This window comes from Lepisma saccharinum, chromosome 4, assembly GCF_977018435.1.
Source record: "Lepisma saccharinum chromosome 4, izLepSacc3.1, whole genome shotgun sequence".
NCBI lineage: Eukaryota > Metazoa > Arthropoda > Insecta > Zygentoma > Lepismatidae > Lepisma > Lepisma saccharinum.
This window is the reverse complement of record NC_139232.1, coordinates 101,733,896-101,759,401: the sequence shown is the minus strand read 5'-3', so window position 1 is coordinate 101,759,401 and position 25,506 is coordinate 101,733,896. Positions and strand designations below refer to the sequence as shown.

At 39.4% G+C, this 25,506-nt stretch overlaps 2 protein-coding genes across 2 annotated transcripts in view; one reads left to right on the top strand and one right to left on the bottom strand.

The window, feature by feature from the left end:
- Positions 1–2,892: 2,892 nt before the first annotated feature.
- Positions 2,893–3,420, bottom strand: LOC145987037 (uncharacterized). Its single transcript, XM_083121497.1, has one exon. It carries the CDS (start codon positions 3,418–3,420, stop codon positions 2,893–2,895), a length of 528 nt encoding a protein of 175 aa, XP_082977623.1.
- Positions 3,421–11,695: 8,275 nt separating this feature from the next.
- The window catches only part of LOC145986680 (putative fatty acyl-CoA reductase CG5065), a 57,948-nt gene continuing 44,137 nt past the window's right edge, over positions 11,696–25,506 (top strand). Inside the window, exon 1 of the mRNA XM_083120983.1 lies at positions 11,696–11,935. Within this exon, the coding sequence (XP_082977109.1) occupies positions 11,726–11,935 (210 nt within the window). The 5' untranslated portion in view covers positions 11,696–11,725. The remainder of the gene's footprint in view (positions 11,936–25,506) is intronic.

The following is a 25,506-nucleotide window of genomic DNA, read 5'->3' as shown; positions in this document are numbered from 1 at the left end:
TGTACGTACCTGTTGGAGAACAAAAAGAAAGCATGTCCCAATGCACAAATACAAAATAAAGGCAAAACGTGGCCGTACACGAGTTCAAATTGTTACCATTGGTTTAGTGTACATTTTGCACTAATTGCGCAATCAAATGAACAACGTTTCATATTTGGTCTAAAACATTACGCTGGTTGTAAAGGTTTGGATTATTATTAATGTAACACCCACACAGGGGCGCTAGATGTTTTCAAAATAAAAACCTAACAAACTTTAATGTAAAAATAATATTTTTACGGTTAATGTAATTAATGTAGAAGTCGCCATTCAAAATTTGCTATTAAAATCTACTTACCGCCGTAGAAATAGACAACACACATAACACCTTGCAGGAAAGCGGGCATTTCAGGATATAGGTGTCTCATTTTTATTGCATGTGACTGTACTTCAAGCCATTATTTACATCCTATTTGTTTAAGAGAGAATATTTTAATATCGGTGTGTAAAGGTTGACTTTCCCGTAAGCATCGAAAAGTCATCCTCTATTCCATTTATTACATTCTTTAGCGATGGCTTAGTGGGCTCTCGCCACCGGGCGATACTTTGTTCGATTGAATGAATCAGCATCAGAAATCAAAAACCCTGAACCATACTGGATTCAAAACAGTGACCTACAGACATTCGTTTGTCCATTCGAATGATTCATTTCCAATGTTCCATCGAATATAGCCTATTCCTTTTGTCAGCAATGCGACACTGATATAAAAAAAGATCTCACAAAAAACAAGACATTTTGTGGAATATATCATTAAACGGACTCCAAAGGCTACAAAGTTTTAAGAAGCAGCATTCTAACAATATGGATCCGTTTCACTTGCTCGTGATTTCTTTCAAGGACGACCACTTTTTCCTGACTTGACAGCGTTAAAAAATTACTTGCGTATACACTCAAGTAACGCATGGCTGCTATTAATTGCGCCTCTGGAGAAGTCCAGAAACATTATGGCGTGTCACCTTGGGGGCACAGAATATCTCCCAAGAGCGGCCTCGAGTACACTTAAAATAAATTTATAAAACCCATTGAAATTGGTGCTACCTCTTCTGAGATGCAAGTAATCGTCTGTGTTCATCTTCTATGGCCGAAATAAGGTGGGCTTTATCACACCTTCAGATATTTAGTTTCAACGGAAATTAGTCTACACGAGAACTTTTCGAAATCATTTTTCCTAGAGCTACATGTGCACAGAGAAGATGGTGAAGACAGAGAAAAGGAGATGGAACAGAAAGGGAAAGAAAGATGTAGATAAATATATGGAAAGAAAACAGGGGAAAGAAAGATGGAAAGAAACATCAAGAGGAAAAGAGAGAAGTAGAAAGCAGAAGAAAAGAAGGAGAAAAGTGATAGGAAGAAAGAGGGTAATAAAGAATGGAAAACAGAGGAAAGAAGATCGAAAAAGCGAGAGAAACAAGAAAACGAATGGAAAGGAAAAAGATAGAAAGAAGATGGAGAAAGAAATAGGAAAGAAGGAAGAAAGGTAGAAGAATAAATAGAGAAAGAGGTTGAAAGATGTGGATAGAACACAGGCACAAAAATGGGAGAAAAAAGAGAAAGCAAAAGAAAGAGGGGAGATTTAGAAGAAGAAAGTAAATGTAATAGAAAGAGAGAGAAGAAGTGTAGAGGAAAAAAAGGGTATAGAAATAAAGTGGGAATGACAAGAAAAGAATAAGACTAAGAAAAACAAATTAAGGAGAAAGCGAAATAAAGAGAAAGAAAGACAAGAGAAAGAAAGAAAGATAGAAAGGTGAAAGGGAGAATAGAAGAGAGGACCTTATTGGCCATAACCATCGAAAACATTTCGGGTGGTCCGACCAGGACAAAATTATTTCCTGACGCCACTGTCATCTTGTCGATACCTCCACGTGCTACAGTATATCAGGGGCACTTTCGCCATCACAGAACTGAACAGCAGCAAGAATACTTCCTCATTCTTTTCGCACAGAAAGCAAGTTGCGTTTCCTTATACTTTAAGACGTCCTCAAAGATTAAAAAAGGCAGTTTGCCAAGGTAAACAAGATCATATTTCGCACAACAATTTTGCAACCTTTTTGCCAGACATTGTTCTTGCAATAGGTGATTTTTAGTTAAAAGAATGACCCGTTATCAGCTCTAAAAGTTGGGCATGGGGTCACTCTTCTTACTCCCAGCCTCAAATATTGGATAAAGGTGCCACGGTACAGGGTGGCCTCGAGTTAAAGAGTGCCTCTCAGAAGACTGTTGCTGGCCGAACGCATTGTGGCTTCTTTATGACTGGGGCATTCGAGCTCCGTAGCGGAGTGCTTTTTACAGACCGCTACAACGCCAAGGGTTCCGGGTTAGAATCCCGGCCTGGGAATGGGTTTTCTTTGCGAGTATTCCTTCATTAATTCCATCACATTATCACTCATCCTCATCTTCAAAGTGACAGAAAAGCGGAGTAAAATGAACCGAGTGACCTGTCTGAAGATACCTTCCACGTATCAACATGAAAGAAAACTAGCATCTCTGGGTATGACGCCATATTGTCTATCTTACCATAGGGCTGGAACAACGGATATAGCAACAAATTCGCATATGATACAAGTCCTTTAATTCACTTGGTATTATATAATAATTAAATATGTTTGCACACTGAAGAAATACAAAAAGGCCCACATCCGATAGGCTATCTGAAATGTTCACCCGCTGCCGCGAGCCGACATGCACCATGCCGCTGTGTTCGAATATCACGCTCCCAGAATTCCGAGTTCTTGCAAGAAGCTCCCAGCGGGAGTAAAATAAAAACAAATGAGGAGCGGAAAGCAATACTATTTACAATCTTCAACATTCTCCCCCCGTTGGAATGCGCAGCATCCAAACTAAATCATGAAAGTTCAATTGATCTTCCCATCTGGAAGAGGTACAATCTTACTGAGAGCCCTTCGGTACACTCCATCCTTGGTGCGAACCACGGCTACACGAACTAAATTGTCTTTCCCTGGAAACACTTCTTCTATAATGCCCATTTTCCAAGATAATGGGGGTAGGTTGTCTTCTTTCAGAAGCACAAGTAGTCCTGGTTGCAGGTTGGGCTGCGTGGTTGTCCACTTCTGACGCTGTTGCATACTATGAAGATAATCTCGGGACCAGTTTCTCCAAATCCTTTGTTGAAACTGTTGAACTCGTTGCCACCTGGAAAGTCTATTTTCCTTGAGATCACTTAAGTCTGGTTGAGGAAAGGAAGTTAGTGGACCACCAATAAGAAAGTGGCCTGGAGTGAGGTAATTAAATTCTTCATGAGAGTCAGGTAAGGATGTAAGAGGTCGAGAGTTTAAGCAAGCTTCGATTTGGCACAAAAGAGTTGACAGCTCTTCGTATGTCAGTACAGCATTCTTGGCGACTCTACGAAGATGGTACTTCATGGATTTTATGGCGCTTTCCCAGACACCACCGAATGTTGGGCTACGTGGAGGTGAATTTTTCCACTGAAAGTTTTCTTGTGCTGCATACCTTTGAATGTCTTCACTGAATCCTTGCGATTGAAATAGCAATTGAAGTTTCTGAAGTTCGTTCTTCGCTCCTTGAAATGTTGTGGCATTATCGCTGATAATGGTGGAACACTTGCCTCGCCTAGCTGTAAAGCGTCGCAATGCTGCTATGAAAGCTTCAGAAGTAAGGTTTGTTACTAGCTCAAGATGTATTGCTCTCGTGGCTAGGCACGTAAAAAGAGCTATGTAGCATTTCTTTGTGATTTTACTCCTGATTGACCCTACTTTGATGACGTATGGTCCGGCATAGTCTATGCCCACATGATTAAATGCCTTGCTAGGTGTAACTCTGATGGATGGGAGCTGTCCCATTAGCTGTTGTGCTGCAGATGCCTTCAAACGATAACAAGTTAAACACTGATGAATGATTTGCTTAATAACTTGTCGTATTCTAGGTATCCAGTACCTTTCTCGAATGGATGAGATTAACAATTGAGGTGCTGCGTGCATCAATCGTTCATGCTCTGATGCAATTAGTAGACGGGCGAAGTGACTTTTTGGATGCAAAATGATTTGATGCTTGCTGCTGAATTCCAAGTTGCTATTTTCTAGCCTACCTCCGACACGAAGAATTCCCTGATTATCCAGAAAGGGGTGTAAGTCTTTGAGGATACTTTTGTTGGATACTTGCTCTTTGGCAGTGAGATCATTTCTCTCTCGATGAAAGAACGAAATTTGTGTCATAACGACGCACGTTTGAGTGGCATCTTCAATGTCAATTGAAGTAAGTGGATCGGATTGTTTGTTACTTGCATTTTTACAATTGCGAATGAATCTTTTACAGAGCGCTACAATCCTTAACAATTTGAAAAATGTAGAAAAATTGTTTATTATTGCCTCTGATTGCAGATGAGACACCAGTGTAGTTACAGGAAGCTTTCGTTGTTCAGGAACATCTTTGTTCTTAAGACTTGTGTCAGATGATGATGATGGCCAGCACGTTTCATCTTCTTGCAACCAAGCTGGACCATGAAACCATAGCGAATGATGATGAATATCTTGAGGTTTAACTCCACGGGAGATTAAATCCGCTGGATTATCCTTGGACGAAACATGTCTCCATTGATAAGTTTGAGTAAAGTCTTGAATTTGCGCTACTCTGTTGGATACAAAAGGCTTCCATCTGCTTGCTGGCGATCTGAGCCATGCCAGAACTATTTGTGAATCTGTCCACAAATAAACATTGTCAATATTAAGTCTCAAAATTGGGAGAGTCTTGTTGAGTAATTTGGCCAATAAGACTGAAGCGCACAGTTCCAATCTAGGAAGAGTGGTTTTCTTGATCGGGGCGACCCGTGATTTTGAGCACAGTAAGTGAACTTCGGTGTAACCTTCTTCGTTTGCTGAACGAACATACAAGCAACTGCCATAATTTTTCTCCGATGCATCGGAAAAGCCATGGATTTGTATATTCTTGACACAACCAGGTGTTAGGATGAAACGTGGTATTTGCGTTTCACTGATGACTGGTAGCTGAGAATGAAGATGAACCCATTCAACTTGCAGGCTTTCTGGAAGTGGATCATCCCAGTTTATGTTGTGAAGCCACAACTGTTGTAAAAAATACTTATACATTACAGTTACTGGTGGTGAAAGTAGTCCAATTGGATCAAAAAACTGGGCAATAACACTGGCTACTTGACGTTTGGTTGATTTGTGTGACATCATGTTGACAGACTTGGCTCCAATGTTAATCATGAAAGTGTCTGCCGAGGGATTCCATGAAATTCCTAGAGTTTTAACACCTTCGGTATGAAAATGAATTAGATTTTGAGTCTCTCTCAGTGATTCTGGAATAGCGTTGAGTACTTCAGTGCTGTTGGAGCACCACTTTCGTAAGATGAACCCTCCTCTTTTCAGAAGTTCTGAAAGATCTTGATAAAGTTGTAACGCACCTTGCACGCTACTGCTTCCTCCAACGTAATCATCAACATAGAAATCACGCTGCAACACTTGACATGCGTGTGGGAAGTTAACTGCTTCATCTTCGGCTAACTGCTTCAGACATCTGGTTGCTAAAAAGGCACTTGATGTAAGCCCATACGAGACCGTATTCAATTGAAATACTGTTATGAGTTCCTGAGGAGAGTTTCTCCACAGAATGCATTGCAGTGGCCTGTCATCTGGATGTATGTGTATCATTCTATACATCTTTGTTACATCAGAAACCAATGCCACCTTGTGTGTTCGAAATCTTAGAACAATTGAAAATAAATCTTCCTGTATGGTAGGTCCAGCCATTTGTATGCTATTTATTGATTCACCGCTTGTTGATGGCGAACTCCCATCAAAAACAACACGTATTTTCGTTGTACTGGAATCCTTGAAAACACAATGATGCGGAATGAAAAATTTTGTGCAGTCATTTGTTTGTACATCATTTAAATTCCCTATGGGTTCCATGTGTCCCAACTGGTAATATTCTTGCATAAATTCTGTATAATCAGCCTTTAATTGTGGTTGACGTTGAAGCCTCGTTTCTAATTGGTGAAATCGAGTTAATGCAGAGTGCGAGGAGTCACCTAACACTGAACGATCCTTACATAATGGCAGCCTGACCGTATAACGGCCACTTTCATCTCGTGTTACATTTCGCTGAAAATGTTGCTCGCAAGCAATTTCTTCTGGTGATTGCAGTTTCGTGTGGATCTCCTCTATGATCCAGAACTGTTGGAGTTTCGAGCTGAGAGAATCTTCCTTTCTCGTGAAAAATGACCTAGTAATACTGTTGCTAGAAGATGTTGCTGGAATCTTCCCTGCAATAATCCATCCAAACTCTGTGTCTTGAAGAATGGGGAAATTTCCTGGTTTTGTTCTCTTTTCAGGCTTCATAACGGTAAAGAAAACCTCTGCACCAAGCAGAATCTGTATTTTGCCAGGCGAACAAAAGCTTGGGTCTGCTAAACGAATATCTGTTGGAATGTTCCATTCAGATGCATCAAACTTTTCTGAAGGCATTAGTCCTGTAATGGTTGGCAACACTGAGCACGAAATACTTGTCGTAAAATTGCTATTATTAGATCTCAGACGGATCTCTACCGAATGACTCGATTCAGCTGACGAATTGTTGATTCCCTGAATGGGAACTCGATGCTTTACCTTTCTTAGACGATTACTTTGAACAACGTCTTCAACAATGAAATTATTCTGACTCGCCGCGTCCAAGAGAGCACGACAATTGACCCAATTGCCCGCTATATCTTGTACTTGAACAATTGCCGTAGCAAGTAACACCTGTGACGCGCTTTTCTGCTTAATTGAACAATAAGAAACCTGAGGTGTTTGATCTGAATGCTGTGAAGAATCGTTTGTATTGTTTACCATCGATGTGTTCACGTGACCCCCAGATGACATTTCTCGTTGCCGGTTTACATTGGATGTACCTTCATCTACATGAAGTAAAGTACTATGCTTCTGTTTACATCGCTTGCACACTCCATATTTACACTGTGCCGAAACGTGATTGTTGCTGCTAAGACAGTTAAAGCATACGCGATTCTCACGTAAAAATTTATACTTTTGTGAAATAGAAGCTTTCTTAAAGGCTTCACACGAAAATAAGCGATGTTTGTTTGCTTTACAAAACATGCACAATGAAGAATCTGTTGTGACATATGACTTCGAAGATTGTTGACATTTAGCACTGTACTGTTTGTGCATATTTGTAGATGATTTTGTTGCTACCTTGTTACCTTCACTCGTAACTGGATTAATCTTTTCAAGAGCCTGGCATCTGTGCTCTAGAAAACTAAAGAGCTGATCTAATGTGCTAAATTCAGTATCATTACTTTCTAGTTCAAATGCTCTTCTCGTTGCAGGGTCGAGATTTGAAACAAGATGCTGAACTAAAATTATATCAGTTAACGACATGTTGTCAGCTATCATTTTGAGCGCTGAAATAGAGCTAACTGCAGTGTTTGTAAATGCACGAAGTTCCTGACAATTCTCCTTTACAACTGGATTGATATGTAAAATATCATTTACATGTGAGACTGCAATCAACCTTTTATTGTCGTATCGCTCATTGAGTTGCTCCCAAGCAATAGCGTAATTTGCTTCTGTCATTGGCAAATTTTGAATTAGATGTAAGGCCTCGCCTTTCAACGATACGCGCAAATACTGAAACTTCTGAACATTTGAAATATCTACATTGTTGTGTATCAGCGATACGAACGTGTCCTTGAAAGACACCCACTGCGTGTAATTACCGCTAAAATGTGGTAATGCAATTGCCGGCAGTTTCACTTGCGTATTTGAAGTTTTAGATACACATTTGTTTTCTACACATGTTGCTTTATCATGGTTGTCAATTAATGTTTGCATCTGTGATTTTAAATCGAAATACATTTCTTCGATTTCATTCCTTTCCGCGTCGTGCTCACCCTCGGTTGTTTCTGATTCTATTGTGTCTAGAACGCCTTCCAATTTACTCCAGATAGCATTTACATGTTCCATGCGGGTTTTTATTTGTTGTATTTTAGCTGAGGATTCGTCGTAAGTACTGACATACGATTGAATGCGTATAAGTTTCCCTTTGTGGGAGCTTCTTTCTTTGCTCAATGCTCTTACGTTTGCCATGCTTGCTGAGAAACGAAACTGAATGCAGAAATAAACACAAGAATACAAAAGGCTATGAATCAATGAAGGAAAAGGTATGTTATAGGAAACCAGACTTTTGTACTCACCGCTGCCGAAGCTAACACACTTCACGGGGAGTTGATTGTTGATTGTGTTTTTCTCCGCAGAGCTTCATTGTTGATTCCGACGAAAATCGTAGAACGGAAGAAAGTTCAAGGTCACTGCAAAATTCGTTGTAACGATGTTCGTTATGAAAACGCGGAAAACATGTATCTGTGCAAACCAAAAACACTGTTTGTTCTGTAACACTGTCACAATTAGCACTGTCACAACTGATGATCACTGACCTGCACGAAACAAACTGCCACTATATCCGGAATGCGGAGGACCATAAATGTCTGAAGATACCTTCCACGTATCAACATGAAAGAAAACTAGCATCTCTGGGTATGACGCCATATTGTCTATCTTACCATAGGGCTGGAACAACGGATATAGCAACAAATTCGCATATGATACAAGTCCTTTAATTCACTTGGTATTATATAATAATTAAATATGTTTGCACACTGAAGAAATACAAAAAGGCCCACATCCGATAAGCTAGCTGAAATGTTCTCCCGCTGCCGCGAGCCGACATGCACCATGCCGCTGTGTTCGAATATCACGCTCCCAGAATTCCGAGTTCTTGCAAGAAGCTCCCAGCGGGAGTAAAATAAAAACAAATGAGGAGCGGAAAGCAATACTATTTACAATCTTCAACATGACCCTTCATCCATTTCTTCTAATCATTAATTTATCCGCACACATCGTAACATTTGTCCAAGATTTCCGCGACAGCACCCTTCGAAAATTTATATTTATAGATATCCTTAGTCAAATTTAGTGTTTACGACGCCAGGGGTCCTGGGTTCGAATCCTGGCCTGGGCCTGGAACTTTGTGAGTGTTCATTCATCAATTTCATCATGTCATCACTCATCCCCATCTTCGCAAATTAGTCAAAAGTGGCACAAGTAAAATAAAGCAAATCAATCAATCAAATTTAGTGTTTACAATAATTATAAATTTAATACAGTAGTGAAATTGCGAGACTGTGCTGCTTGGCTGCATATATTCAGGAAAAAATATGTTTTTCGAGGTTTCGTAGCATCGAAAAAGGCGTCAAACGTTTAACGGCCATCATACTCTGTGACACGCTGTACAAGTTGTTCATATTGTACGTTTCCGAAGGACACCTAGACTAATATATAAAATCTATTCAAGACCGAGATCGAGAGAGACATTGACAAACCGAGACACGAGACTGAAACTCTGCCAAGTCTAGTCTCGTTACTATTCTTAAGAGTGTCTGAGAAAAAAACACCCAAGTGCCTCGGTCTGGATGGATGGATGGCCTTGGGATGCGAGCTTGTGACATTGTGAATACAACGTACACACTTACTGTAGGAATCGTTCGTTGTATGTGAGCTGATTCGTATTTCCGTCCAAATTTTCCGTTGCGTAACCGTATATAATTAACAAATTAGCGAAAAGTGGGGAAAGATGTTTCCCAGATTTATCAGTGTTGCCAAGCGGGTTCATTATAAAAGATCTAAATCTCATATTAAATGGAGTTAAGAGTAATTTCAAGGGATGGTATCCAGACGAGACTTGTCCCTAAAGGGATGTGTTAGATCAATTAGAAAGTACCCTTACCCAACTGGTTGCGAAGTGCCTGGGCTTGCCTGGAATTAATGGCTACGTCAAAACAGAGTACTGTTCGTTGACATTTCAAGTAATATGAATTTATCTTCGTTCTTGATCTTGTCGTGAGCTGCAAACGCTTTATTCTTCTTGGTCCTGTTCTCATCTAGAAGCACACACACGCACAGATAAAGATTATGGCACATGCCCATCTTTCCATTTTTTTTAAAAAATGAAGTTAGCCCCAAGAAAGCGGTCATCTCGGTAGAATGACCCGGACGGTTTTATCCCTTATCCACATCATGTATCAGGATATTGCATTGGTGCGGATCAGCACGTTTGTCTTTTATAGGGGTGGTTCCATACTTTTGCCCATGGGCGGAGTTTGAGCTTTTGCTTTTGGGGGGGGGGGCAGACTCTGGGAGAAGCATATGATGTACCTGAGGGTTATTGAGTATCCCCTAGTTTATAAGGGGTTCGGAGGCCTTCCCCCGGAAATTAAAAAACAACAACTTAAAAACAGTTAGTTTTAGGCCTTTTAGATTTGAAAATGTTAAATTTCCTTGCTTAAGTAAACAAATATTAATTAGTATATTGGTTGTCAGTTTTAAAAGAAGCAAAACAGTACGACTATTGCATTTTGCATTTCATTAATTTTTTATTGATACAATACTCGTATTACTTAAAAAAAGTTACGGTACAATAGTAAGCTTCATAAATTTTAGAAAAATTAAATTGAAAAGTTCTTTTCATGCCTCAGCAGTAACTATTGACTCAACACAAAATCATTTTATGTTGTTTTTCTTTCTTCAAACTGTACACATCAATCAAATCGTCTAAGACCCGCTATTGCGGCGCAATTATCGCACATTCCATCATGCCAAATCTCAATATTTGCGGTATGGCTTCATAACAAAAATGTAGTAACTGAACTTAATCATGTGTTATTTCTTTAGTCTTTTTTTAAGTTTGCTGGGGCCAGCCCCCCTCCCCTGGCCCCTCCAGAACTCCGCCTATGCTTTTGGCCCTCGTAGTTCGAAACCAGGAGTCAAACAGAAACACTTAATTGTGTCAAGTTGTTTCCTTTACAACCTATATACGCCGTGAAAGGTGGTGTAAGGGGGAGGCACCCAAGTGTGAACCCAACCTGCACGAAGTACACCATGGACTGCATTTTGCAGACTAACGAGGCTCTGGCGCATGCAGCCAGGACAATCCTCTGTGTGGCTTGTGTTTTCTGATTGTCTCTTCATCCATTTCATCGTAACACGGTTCATCTTCATCTTCATTAGCCAAAAATGGCAGAAAGGCGAAGTAAAAAAAAAATCAACCACTGAATCACGCTGTGAAAGTTCGTGCGCTGACACGCGGATCATATTTTATATTTCGGAAGGCCAGACTAGACCGAGACGGATATTTAGAAATCGAGAAGAGGTTTAGAACGCGAGACGAGGCCATGGACGAGACAAGTAGCCTTTTATCTTGTCTCGATAACAACCCTAAAAGTTGCAGTTGCTTTGTGGAAATAAAGCTAAAAATGTGGCTATATGAAAGGAGCTAGCTTTTCCCACCTTGAGAAGGTAAACAGCTCCCTGGAGCGATAGCACGTCTAGCTTCAAAGGAACCAATATGGCAACACTGGCACTTTCCCTTCGCATCAACATTGCTGCACTATTGTCTAACCAATAACGTTTCGGCAAAATAAAATTGCATACAATTAGCTACAATGTACCTAAAAAAATAAAACAAGGAAAGGGGGCAACAGCCAACTCCGGCTCCGAACGTGATGGATTCGTATACCCGATGACGTCACCTCCCCGCCCTCTTCTTTACCTGGTCAGCGAGGTCGTCCCGCGAATGCTCGCCTGGCAGTAGCTTTCAAGTTCACCAAGGGAAAGGACGGGCAACAGAAGCGCCATGGAGACGCAAGGAAATTCTTACGTGCCGGTTGCGGAGTTCTACAAAGGAAAGACCATCTTCGTTACGGGGGCCACTGGTTTCATCGGCAAAGTCCTTGTGGAGAAGCTGTTACGCTCATGCCCAGAGATAAAGAAGATCTACATCCTTTTGCGAGAGAAAAGGGGAAAATCTGTTCAGTTGAGGATGCAGCAGTTCATTAGCAACCAGGTAAGTACTCCTGTGACAACATTTCTTTTAGAGTAGAGTCTATACGGTATTGGCCAATAGCAGTGATAGTTTAGGAACGTAAAAGAAACTAACGAAGGACTAAAATTAAACAGTGTGACTCAACTGTTAGCATATGCAGATGATGTAGACTTACTGGGGGATGATGTAAATACGATTAAGAATAATGCTAAAATATTTTTCAAAGCAGCTAAAGAGATAGGTTTGGAAGTTAGCAAAGAGAAAACTAAATATATGCTTACAGGCCGAAACCAAGTGTTAGGTAATAATCAAAATCTAATTATTGGTAACAACTCGTTTGAACCAGTTTCCAAATACAAATACTTAGGAGTAATATTAACAAATGAAAATTATATTAAAGAGGAAATAAAAAGTAGGCTTAATTCAGGAAATGCATGTTACTTCTCTCTTCATAAACTTTTTTCTTCTCGTTTAATATCTAAGAAACTAAAAGTTAAAATATACAAAACAGTAATTTTGCCTGTAATATTATATGGATGCGAAACTTGGTCCCTTACATTGAAAGAGGAACATAAATGGAGAGTATTTGAAAATAAGATCCTTAGGAAAATATTTAGGCCTAAAAGGGATGTGGGAGACAGGTGAGTGGAGAAGGCTACATAATTTAGAAGTACATAATTTGTATTCATGACCAGATATTATTAGAATGATTAAATCAAGAAGACTTAGGTGGGCAGGCCATGTGGCACGAATGGGAGAGGAAAGAGGAGTTTACAGGATTCTTGTTGGGAGACCTGGTGGTAAGAGTCCAGTAGGAAGACCAAGACGAAGATGGGGATAATGTTGAGATGGACCTAAAGGAAATCGGTAGGGATGGAAAAGAGTATATAGATCTTACTCAGGATAGGGACAGATAGAAGGTGCTGCAGCCATGAACCTTCGGGTTTAAGAAGGCTAGAGAGTTAGTTAGTTCAGTGATATCGGTACCGGAAAGTATTGGTTGTAGTTTATTTACCGATACCAGTCGATACTTTTCCGGAATTTTGGTCTCTTGCGAGATCTAATTATCCTGGAAATTATGCAAAATTCAAACATTATTATTTTTATTTTGCACCAATTTTGGGTGAAAACTGGATTTTGTCATTTCATAACATGTATTTCAATATTCTGATGCAAAATTCTTGCTAAAATTGATGCATGGAACTGGAGTAGAATACTTACACTCTAATATTGATCAATATTTTGAATAATTTTTTTATTATTACAATTTTCAAGCATCTATATCGGTGTAAATCGGTAAGAGTATCGGCTTCGGCATCGGTTGAAAGTGGTATTGACTCAGTCCTAATTTATTTCTAAAATATTTATGAAGTTAGCCTGATCTACTGGCCGTTTCACGAAAATTTTGCCAAATTACACCGACCTATACAATAAAATTTTGACAAGAAAAAATGTGGCCGTACAGTAGACGTTTTAGGATGTCGAATAACAAAAATAGGATTAAATTTTATTGACTGGCTGCTGTTTTTGCATTTTGAAGGAAACTGAGTTTTGAACTTACGCCGACATTATGCACAGATAGGCTAATCGGGACTGCACCTACAGTTTAAAGTTGGATCCGTACCACTACGTGTCTCCACCGGGTATCGAATCCGGGACCGCTTCATTACAAGGCCACGACGTTACCACTGCGCCCCCGAGGAAACCCATTATGAAAGTGAATATAACCGAAATTATCATCCCTAAATGTTGTCTATGCCCTACAAATGGAAACCTCAATTTTCACAATTGCTATTGCCTCGCCGATGGCACAGTGGTAACGTAGTCGACTTTATTCAAGGGGTCCATGGTTCGATACAGGGTGGAGGCACAATGTGATTCGGAACCCGCCTTAAACAGTAGATCCAGTCTAGGCTAATCTAGTCTATCTGTACATAAAGTGTACTTAAAACACAATTGCTATAACACCTAAAAACGTCCATTGTTGCTCAAGATATCTTATTAAGTGGATAATGTGACACGCTAAGCACATTTTTTCATACACACTAAGTTGAGCAATGATGTAAATTTAGTATTTTGAGAAATATTCTGTGCGTAACACGTGAGTTCGCGTTCGATAACATTGATAAGACTAGTACTTTATGAACTGGATCATGAAAGTTGATATCTACCTAGGTATACACATAGTAACAGATGCGTTGCAAGATAATATTTTCTAAGCGAAGGTATTGTCCCCAATGTGCTTGCGCCTAGAATGGAACCCGGAACCCCTTGATTACAAGGTAAGATCTTTACAATTAAGTCATGGCGGGGGTCCTGCGTTATTTTTAATTCGAAATATTTCTAGATCACCAACTTACTTCCGATCTGTAGTTCTAATTTAAGCCGTGTTAAATTTAGAGATGACGTAATACTTCGATTCAAGTGTACGTGTTCGTGCGGATAATAGCCTACTGATCTGGAACTATTTAAATAAACAGTGCACAAGGTTTGGCTTTCAACCACTGTACTCTCTATTCAAACGTTTTGGAGACTTCGTATGCCTACGTCTTCAGTAATTGGATACGTTGAGGTATGAAGAATGGATGAAATAATATCAAGTGGACTCTGCTTTAACCATGACTACTATGATTATCTTTTTTTCTTACCCTTTGTTCTTTCTCCTGGTTCTCTCCTTCTTTAGTTCTCTTTTTCTTTTACCTTTCCTCTCTCTCTCTCTCTCTCTCTCTCTCTCTCTCTCGTTTTTCCTGTGATTCCTCTCTTTTTCTTTCTTTTTGATGGGCCTCACCGATGGGGTATTGGTAACGTCGTTGCCTTGTAATCAAGGTGTCCCGGGTTCGATACCCGATGGAGGCACTTAGTGGTTCTGATCCCACTTTAAACTGTAGGTCCAGTCCTGATTAGCCCTCTGTGCATAAAGTGGACTTCAAACAAAAACTCAAACTCCTTCGTTTCGCTCTAAGTCATTCTTTCGGTTTCTTTGTCTCTTTATGTTTTCTTTCTGTCCTTGTCTATGCTTTCCTTTTTTCTTCCTCGAATTCTCTCTCTCTCTCTTTCTTTCTTGCTTCCTACAACTATATCTTCGCCTGAGTCTTTGCCTATTTATGTCTTTCTTATTTTATGTATCTATGCTTTTCTTTCTTGCTTGCTTTTTCTAACTTTTTTTGTTTCTTCGTCTATTTATGTATTCCTTTCTTTCTTTTTCTATGCTTTGTTCGTTATTCCTCCGATTCTTCAACCCTTTCCTTCCTGCTTGCTCTCTTTCTTCTTGTTTCTATGTATATTTATGTACGTTTTTCTTTCTTCATTAAATATGCCTCTCCTTCTTTCTTCTTCTATTTTTTCTGTCATGCTAACTCTTATTTTCTGTTTCTTATTTATGTATTATTGTCTTTCCTTCTTTATTCCTTTCCATCTCATTTCCTCTACTTCTTTATCACTTTTCATTCTGGCTTGATTTCTATCTTCTTGTTTCTTTGTCAATTCAAGTACTTATTTCTTTCTCTCATGTATGATTTTTCCTTCTTCTCTGCCGGATCCTCTATCTTTTTATTTTTTGCTCCATGCTTTTCCTTCTTTCTTGCTTCCTTGATTTAACTCTTTCTTCTTTGTCTATTCATGCATTTTTCATTCTATCTCTCTACACTTCCATTTTTTTCTTTGTTTCTCCACATTACTATATATTCTTAATTTCCGTCTCTATCTCAATCGTTATCTTGTTCAACAATGAAGGGTTCTCAGAATTTTTCATGTAGTGCATTTGGTTGGTTAATCGGGACTGGACCTAATCCGAATCATCCTGTAATCCGAATTATCATCGAACTCCAGACCCCTTGATTACAAGGCGACGACGTTACCAATACGCAATCGAGGAGACGCAGTTGTCGTGAGCAAATTGTGATCCATAGAAAGTGACCTTGGCAGGCCTCTAGTGGATTCTCCACATCTCATCGGGTTTTCTTCAACCACCTCAGGTTCAAACCAAACAGTAGAGATGAAGACAGGAATACAAACACGAAAATGTCGGAAAGAAAACAACAACAGTGGTTAAAACTTAACCTTATCAAGCAGGATCCGTAATCTCGGAAGTCATCTCATTCTGAACAAGCCCACATACAGACAACGACTACCCCTCCTCAAATAGGCAACAGCTAGGAAGAAGTGAAAATTCGTCACATTAGATGCCTAAGTATGGTTGCAACAAAATCAAGGTCCCAGGGAGTTCCGAGATGATTTTGGACTTAGATATCTCGCTGGGCGATCACTTATCTTTAGACTTCAAAAGCAACGATTGAATTTCTAGTACAAACATTGATTATTGTTCTGTTAATTTACAGTCTCTTCTTGTTTTAGATCTCCCGCAGAACCATCGCCTCATTGTTGTTATTAGATTATTCGTTTTAAGTATTCCGGCTGGAGCTATAGCCCCCTTCCCCTCCCGACCTCGGGCCATGTGAGTACTCACTCACGATCTCGCATCATGGACTTCTGGATTCGTATCCTAATCTTGGCATGGGTAAAACAAAGCCTTGCCGTTATCATTTCGTTACGGAATATCTTCAATTCGAACCTTAAAGATAGGCAACCCTATTATCACACTCAAACACACCGGGTTGCATAACTTGTGAGGATGCAGGTACATCACTGCAGTAGGAAAGGTAATTTTGAAGCTTCGAAATCAAGACTTTCGGTATACGCCACGTATACTGTGGGCATTTCGAGAATTACACTCATAATCAGAAGTTGTTAAGCTCGGTATACATAATTTGAGTTCATTGCGTGTTCTGCAACTTCGGGTTACAATTTATTTTGCCACGTCAAATTCCATTACTATTCCAGGGTATCTTACATGCATTCCCATGCTTGCACTTTTTTTTCAAAGTGTCAGTCTCCTTTTCTACACATATTTCAAATGGTTCAAGTTTCCTGAACAATATAATTTAAAGTAAATACATTTTACGATAAAAGCCAGTATATCGGATTCTACAATCTGTGATTTTTTCCATGTCTTTTATAGTTATAGATTGATATCCCTGATCTTTCCGTAACTAAGTTGATTTCCCTGACTTTTGTATGGCTTCTATACTCTAAGAATGATTTGTATAACGTTTCTATGACTCTATATCCATACGTTGATTTCTCTGCTTTTCCCATGACCTTTAACTCAGATTTCCCTGACTTTTCCACAATGGTTTACTCATAGGTTAATTCCCTAATTTTCTCGTGACTCTTTTATTCGCAGGTTGAGTTCCCTGACTTTTTACTAAGGTAGATTTCCCTGACTTTTCCATATTCTTTTACTTATAGATTGATTTCTCTGACTTTTCAGATACTATTTTCCATTATTAACTCATTACTTTTCTTTACTTGTCAGATGATTTTCCTCAGTTTTCCATGGTACATTACTAGAGAGGTTAATTTCCCTGTTTTTTTAAAATTCTTTTCCCTGAATTTCTGGTGGAAACACTGGGCTTTCTTATCAAGGCTTAAACAATTCAACCAGCTTTCTTTAAATATCATTTCTTTACGTCATTGTTGATCGATTTGGTTTATTTACTCCGCTTCTTTGCCACTTTTGGCTAATCGCGACGGTAGGGATGAGTGATGATATGATGAAAGGACACTCACGAAGAACACCCAGGCGTGGCGACGTAACACTTGCGTCATTGTGAAAACCTCCAGTATGCTCCGAGTTCATTGAAAGAGCTGGACTGAAGGTTTTTCCCCTGTTCATTTGTTCTTAGGAATTACTTAAACGGTAAAGAAAGAAAGGCAAATACTTATCAAATGGCAAACATTTGCACCCGCGCCCACTTCCAAATGCAGTGGAGTTTACTTGCTTTTTTTCTTCAATATTTGTCTGCGCGTTTCATCACCGCACTTCCTTGCGCTCAGGAATCTTTGCTGTTGCACAGATAGACGCCCCGAGAGAATTCTTCGTGCATCTCTCAACGTGTCTCAAATTTCATGGTTAAGCTAACATAATGATAATACTGGACACTTACTGAATGCATTTTTATTACACCTTAAGGGAAGCAAAGTGTCGTCGACCAGTAAGTGGCTTCACTTTCACTTATTGCACATACTTTTACAGGGTAAACAATTCGGAAGTGTATTTGCAGAACCGCGGTGAATAGCAAATCAAGTGAGCTCAAGTCGCTATTCATATTGTTTACCTTTTCAAGTCTTTGAAAAGTGAAAAAAAATCTTGTGTGAACTCTGTATCTGAGAATGTTACAGTAAAGAGAAGCCTTGAAATGTTGCTTGGGCATATACTATATATACGTATATATACCGGGAGTCCCACAAGTCTTTCCCTGATTACAAACTTTATTCATATCCGCTATATGCAATGTAGAGATGTGAAAGTGGTGCCAAAATGTTGGAAAACTAACCAAGTTTACTTGTTGCAGGTTTCAGTAATGTGGCTGTAGTGTAGCAGTGTCAGTGCCAAGGAATCCGGAATTAATGCTCTTGACTCCGGGTGGAATCTTTCCATACAATGTTTCTTGGACTTGACAGGATTTGGAAATGAAGATAAATTCCATTTTTTAAATACCAACTTACTGATGGCAGATATTCTAGACGAAAGAATTCTATACATTTGAAAGTTCCTCTGCACTGTCATTGGTGACCGGGTCTCGTGATACCAGAGGACATGCTGAGTTTTTTTCCTGATTTGTGAACATTTCCGGTTTTCTGGGCACTGACACTGCTACACTACAGCCACGTTACTCAAACCTCCAACAAATAAACTTGGTTAGTTTTCCAACATTTTGGCACCACTTTCACATGTCTACCTTGCATATAGCGGATATGAATAAAGTTTGTAATCAGGGAAAGACTTCTAGGACACCCTTATATACTATATACTATATACTACATTCACATTGTAAAGTTTTTAACGAAATGATTCCCTCCCAGGCGCATGCGTGGGAAGCGGTGCCACGCCCCTGCCCTCGGCATTTCAACACTTGGCGTTGTTTCTGAGACAAAGGGGGGCGGCGGTACTAGACCCTCCAATAATACATATTTAAAATAAATATGTTTATTAATAATTACGGTGTGTTATAAACACAAGCAACTTAGATAAGAATACAAACCAATTTGCAAATTTTATGACATGGGTGTGTACACAAGAATAATTTCAACTTAATCCAATGTACAATGTATTCGGAAATAACTGATATATACTTGGCAGGCAAAAGCAAGAGAATCTACAAGTATTGATTGATTGATTTGGTTAATTTTACTTCGCTTTACTGCCAGTTTTGGCTAATCGCGAAGATGAGGATGAGTGACGATATGATGAAATTGTTGGAGGCACAATTTCAAAGAACACCAATGCCCAGGTTGGGATTCGACTTTAGTACTAGCCAGTACTAACCAGTCCGCCACGGAGGTTGGCTGTGTCCTAGGTATGACAGACGAAAAGTGAATCGATCATTTATGGACATACTGTACATTAAGAGTAAGGATGTCAATATTTACACAGAAAATTTTGGATCTGAAGTTAACAGTATTCAGAATGAAGAATTAACCTTTGTTGTTTTATCACAATGTACTGCCACACAAGTAAGGTGTGGAGGACGAGACATTTTCTTCGTGAGTGCCTTTCATCATATCACCACTCATCCTCATCTTTCTTCCTCTTCTTCTTCTTCTTCTTCCTCTTTCCCCTTTTGCCTCATAGCGTCGGGGTTGCCTCTATCCATTCCTTCCATCTCTCCCGTTCCTTTTCCATCCTCTTCAATTCTCTTATTCCTTTTCTTTCTTTTGTCCTGTTTCTTTTATTCCTTTTTCGAATGTCTTCCGGGGTCTACCTCTTGTTCTCCTTGCCTCTGTTCCAGCTTCCATAAATTGTTTTGTTTTTCTATCTTCGTCCATTCTTACCTCATATCCGAATGGACGAAGATAGAAAAGCAAATCAATTTATGGAAGCTGGAACAGAGGGAAGAGGAACAAGAGGTAGACCCAGGAATTTAGCAAACATTGTCGCAAAAGCGAAGTATAATAAAGCAGATCAATCAAGATGCAGATGATACAGTGTTTATTTCTCATTATTTTATGAGTTTTCAAAATTCACAATTAATCTAAAGAAGCAAAAAAGCAGAGCAAAATAACCAAAATATACAATAATTGAAAGGGGTGGTAATGGAAATGAACCATACTGAAAAACACTGGTGGTAATGCAAGGCAAACAGTGATACCAGGAGGTGCACACCACAGAGGCATTGATTACAATAATGTATCTTTGTCAATTTAACACCACTGAGGTTAAACGTTGATCAGAATGTGGTTGAACATCCTTGGGCAACTCCCCGTGTCAGCTTCAACGCCATGTTTTTTAAACAGTGTATCCAAATCAGTAATCTGATTTGTTTTGTTTCTTGTTATTTAGCGCCGCTTTCCTGACACTTTTGGTTAATCGGGTGATGAGGATGAGTGATGAAATTGAAGAATGGACACACGAAGAACATCGATGCCCAGGTCGGGATTCGAACTCGGAACTCCTGGCGTCCTAACCCGCGGATGTAAATCAGTAAAAATACTCCGTATTTGGTGTGAACTGTCCCAGGTTCGTTCTCCGGAGGAGCTAGTCAGTAATAATAAGTCTCTCTCCGATGGCGTAGTTGTGATGCTTCGCCTTTTAATAAAGGGGTCCTAGTCACAGTGGTTCGGATTCCAATTTAAACTGTAGGTCCACTCCATATTACCCCATCTGATAAAGAAGTGACAGAAAACTTGTCAAACGTGTTGCAATAAGAAGCCACATCTTAAAAGGGAGACAACATCGCTGTCTGGGTTCGATGCGCTGACCACTCGCAAGGTCGCTTGGCAGGGGTGCCCATCCCCCCAAGACCCATGACGCACTTCCCCCCAAAAGGTAGAACATCCCCCCCATGCCGAATTAATTACTCAAATTAATTTTGTCAGACAAAATTTGCGGAAAAATATAGTACCAGAGGTGCAACCACGAATTTTTGCTTGGGGTGGGGGGGAGCAAGTACCAGGATAAGCGTACCAATAATAATAATATTAATAATGGCTTTATTATTATTATTATTATTATTACTACTACTACTGGTAGTAGACGTTATTATCCTCATAAATTACGCAAAAAGTAGGTAGAAGTCTGTGCTAAAGCATTTGTTTGGAACAAACAATTTGAAATATTTTTTTCAACACCGTCAATTTCACATTAGCTAATAATAGAAATCAAGCACACAAATTGTTTTTTGAATGGAAGAAAATGAATGATAAATGCATTCCGAAGATACATGTGTTACTTTCATGTACAACATATGTTTTACACAGCGACATAAAATATAAAATACATATGCAACAAGGTAACATTAAATTGTGTACGTATTCAAAGCTTATTCAATACAAATATACAACACATATTATTTAAACACATTACATTACAGAAAACAAGTAGAATGCGAGAGAAGCGAGCAAGAACATTTTTAGATCCAATTTTTGCAATTGAAAACAATATTGATTTAATAGGGCGCATTCACTGGACGCCATGCCATTCTCTCCTTAACAACTTTCTTTTTAGATCATTCGGCGCCCATGGTCGACCATAGCTACACCTCTGTACTTGACGAAAACGAGAAAAGTAGATAATGCAAGCGATGCAAGCAAGAAAATTTTACAAAATGAATTTTTATTTGCATAAAATTTGAAATCGAAGGGGTAATTGCTCCTCCGTGCACCCCGCTGCAGGTGCCCTTGGCCGTCAATGTTTGTCCCCCCTGCTACCCTAGAATTGACTTCCATCGAATGTTGGGGGGGGGGGGGCAATGACCCCCTGCACCTCCTGTGGTTGCGTCACTGTATAATGCAGACATATTTAAGCAATATATGTTTGCTCTAGATACTTTAGGCTCACTGCCATGGTTAGTCAACCTTATTCTGCAGAGTTTGTCTGCTCGACTAACCTTGTATTAATGCTAATACCACGCCCCCCTCCATCCAAACCGATTCTAAAGGCATAAGAGGTGGTATATCATTTCAAACCTATCGCCGCGATCACCCACATGTAGGTTGAAAAACTATAGATAATAACCAAAACTAAAAATCAATAATAAGTCAATCAAACGATACGATCCCCCCCATTTTTGTCCGAAGATATATAGGAATGGTATAAAATGTCGTCACCCCAAAAAATTCCCATGACGCAGGCGCATCATGAAACTCCCCTGTGGGCACCCCTGTCGCTTGGTACGGTTCGAACTTCAAAGGACAGAATTTGGTTAGCATGTTATAAAACAGTTCTGAGTAACCGAAGTGGTCAAGGTAGCCGTCACGTGGTAACAAAAGAAAAACGATTGCGCAAGAAGGAAAGTGTGAACTTGACACAAAGTTCTATGTAGGTTAATTAATAGTTTCTCCCTGGTGGCATGATGATGAAGGTAAGGATGTTGAAGGCCATGGATCGAGACTCACGCAGGACGTCCTACAATGTATGCTTTACTGAAACGTAATCTTGAAGAACTGGGTATTACTCTCTGCTTTCTTTCCTTTAGTAGGATTGCTTGTGTTGATATCAATAGTGGAAATTTTACCGCGTGTTTTGCTCCATAGCAACACTATACGGGTATAAGGGTCGAACCTTTCGGTTTTGATTGATTTGTTTTATTTTGCCTCGCTCTTCTGACACTTTTGGCTAACCGCGGTGATAAGAATTACTGAAGATATGATGAAGGGACACAAGAATACTCATGCATAGACCGGAATTCGAACCCGGTACCCCTGGCGTCGCAGTGAACTATTCTAACCACTCCGCCACAGTAGAAACTTCGTAATGTTGTTTAGGGAGGGTCGGATACCAAAGGGCCCAGTGATGTGCCGTAGACTATAAGTTTACGTCTACATGCGTTGTCTACACGTAATCTACGCGTAGGTTACATTGGGTTGTAGTTTACATAGACTACGTAGACAATCTAAAGTGCATTAAAATTAATTTTCAAGGCTTTCATGAAAGGAAAGTGACATTTTCAACTATATTGATTCCTAACGAAATGAAAAGAACCCTATTTACAACAAAATTTCTCATCTCTTCTATTACCAACTATGGAAGAAGATAAATAGTATGCAAAAAACAACAACAGATGGCAGCCGTGAGGCAAGAGTGGTCTTTTCCCCATAAAACACTAGAATATTTTCTATATAAGGTTTCTTCCAAGGTGAGAAATTGTTCGAATTTGGAAGAAAAGAGTATGAAAAGTTCTCCTCACATATCAGCAATTGATACGCAGTATAATTTTCTTCTAATTCCACGGCGCCCTTTGCTAAGTTATCACCTTTTCCCATGTTGTTTACATAGATTACGTAATCTACGTGTATAAAATAGTCTACGTGTAGACTATCGTTGTTTACGCGTAGAGGCATATCACTGGTCACACCACTTGCACATAAAATTAACTCTTTGGATCTGAAATTTTCACACCAATCAGATCCTTTGGAGGAATGGTCTTGCATTGCATTCGAACGAGATGAGCCACAGAGTGAACTTTCAAACTACGAAAACAAACTTGGAAAGTGAACGTGGTTGATGCGGGGAAGAGATATTGTCGGTGTGGCACCGAGCCCCAATGTTTCTAACACTCGGCTTTCTCGGGAACCGTTGAAAAGGGCGTTTTGTTTGTTGCATCTCGGAAACACTTTCGCTAGTGGAGGGGAAATAATAGCCATTCCCAACTAACCATGCACTTTCATTCTTCAATAACGGTTTGCGCATCAAGCGAAAGTATTCACAGAAATTAGTCATAGTACGGTAATGCAATTTTAATTGAATATTGAACTGAAATAACTCTTAGATATTAATGCTATTCACGTAGAATGTAAACTACAGCAAATAGAATAATTAAATCAAGACGACTTCATTAGGCGGTCCATGGGAGAGAAGAGAGGAGTTTACAGTATCCTTGTTGGGTAACCTGATGGTAAGAGAATGAAAATGACAATATTAAGGTAAACCTGAGAGAAACTGGTAAGGGTGGTCAATACTACGTTGATTTTGCCCACGATAGGAACATATTTAAGACGTGTTGTTGCGACAATGCATTTTCGAGTTTAGGATTGCCAGAGAGATAGTATCGTTACTATAGTAACTGTTGTAGTCAAATAAATTGTTTTGTAGTCAACGATACTGTACTAAACCGACCAAGCAACCATTTGGCCTTTCTGGTTTATGGGGTAAAATGTTCAAATTCAAAAATTGCAATTCGAATGTAATCTCAATACGATAATTTCACAAAGAATCCAGTGTGCGAATTTTACGTGGTCAGGTCTCTCTCTCTCTATATATATATATTTAAAAAATAGGTCAAAGGTGAGGTGGACACGTCCTACATTTTAAGGGAAACAAAAATAAGTTCTTCCTCATTTCGCACACTATGAGGTACATGTAGTCTGAGACAAAAACAAATTCGAAAATTGTTTCTCCGCACTTTCTTCAGGAGCCAAGAAAGCTGTTGTGTTGACGATTCAAGAGCATTGGAGATGGTAATGTTTCCGAAATTAGTTCCTGCTAGGAAAGTTTATGAATCACACGCAGTTTCCAATGAAAGCGAAAAGGCAAAACGGTATTTCAACTCGCTGGGAAGTGTTTCTTTTTCCGTAACTTTGCCTATACAACAGAGGCGTTATCAGTGTAGCCACCTGAAGGCTAAGCTCCGCTTAAGACGGAAGCATTTCCTTAAACATTTTTGCTAGCATAAATGCTACATAAAATGTTTCCAAAAATATTGTAGAATGTTTTATGGAATACAATATTTTACATGGAATCATTTCATGCAATATTCCGGTTAGTATTGGCGGTTGCGATGCGAAATGTGCAGAGAACGTTAGATAATAGATACAGCACGAAAGGCCTCCCCGATGGCGTTTGCCTTGGTCCCGGATTCGATATCCGGTGGAGGCACATTGAACAGTGGTTCGGATCCCACTTTAAACTGTAGGTCCTGTCCCCATTCGCCTATCTGTACATAAAGTGGACTTAAAACAACAATTAAAAAAAACGAAAAACATGCAGAATTATGCGGTTTTATTTAATAGATAATAAATTTAAAGAGGACCAGATATAATTTAATACAGGAAATTTAATTAATGAGATAACGGGTGCCATATTTGACTAATATTTGATTTGTGTAAATAGTAGCGTTGATTGATATGATTGATTTAGTTTATTTTACTTCGCTTTTCTGCCACTTTTGGCTAACCGCGAGGATAAGGATGAGTAACAACATGATGAAATATGACGAAAGGACAATCACAAGGAGCATCCATGCCTAGGCCGGGATTCGAACCAAGGACCCCTGCCGTTGTAGCACGTTATGATAACCACTCCGACACGGAGGTCGACTATAAAGTAGAGTGTTTCATAATAATAATAATAAACATTTTTTTGCATTATTTACTTTAAACCCCGAGAAACTGATATGAATAGGCTCGTATGTTTGGGATGCTAGATTTTTGACCCCCCGCCCCCAACAACCGGAAAAAATTTCCGGCTACACCCGTATTTTCTGAAGCACTACATATCAGTTAAAAATCTCAAAATGTGAAAATTAGAAGCTCTA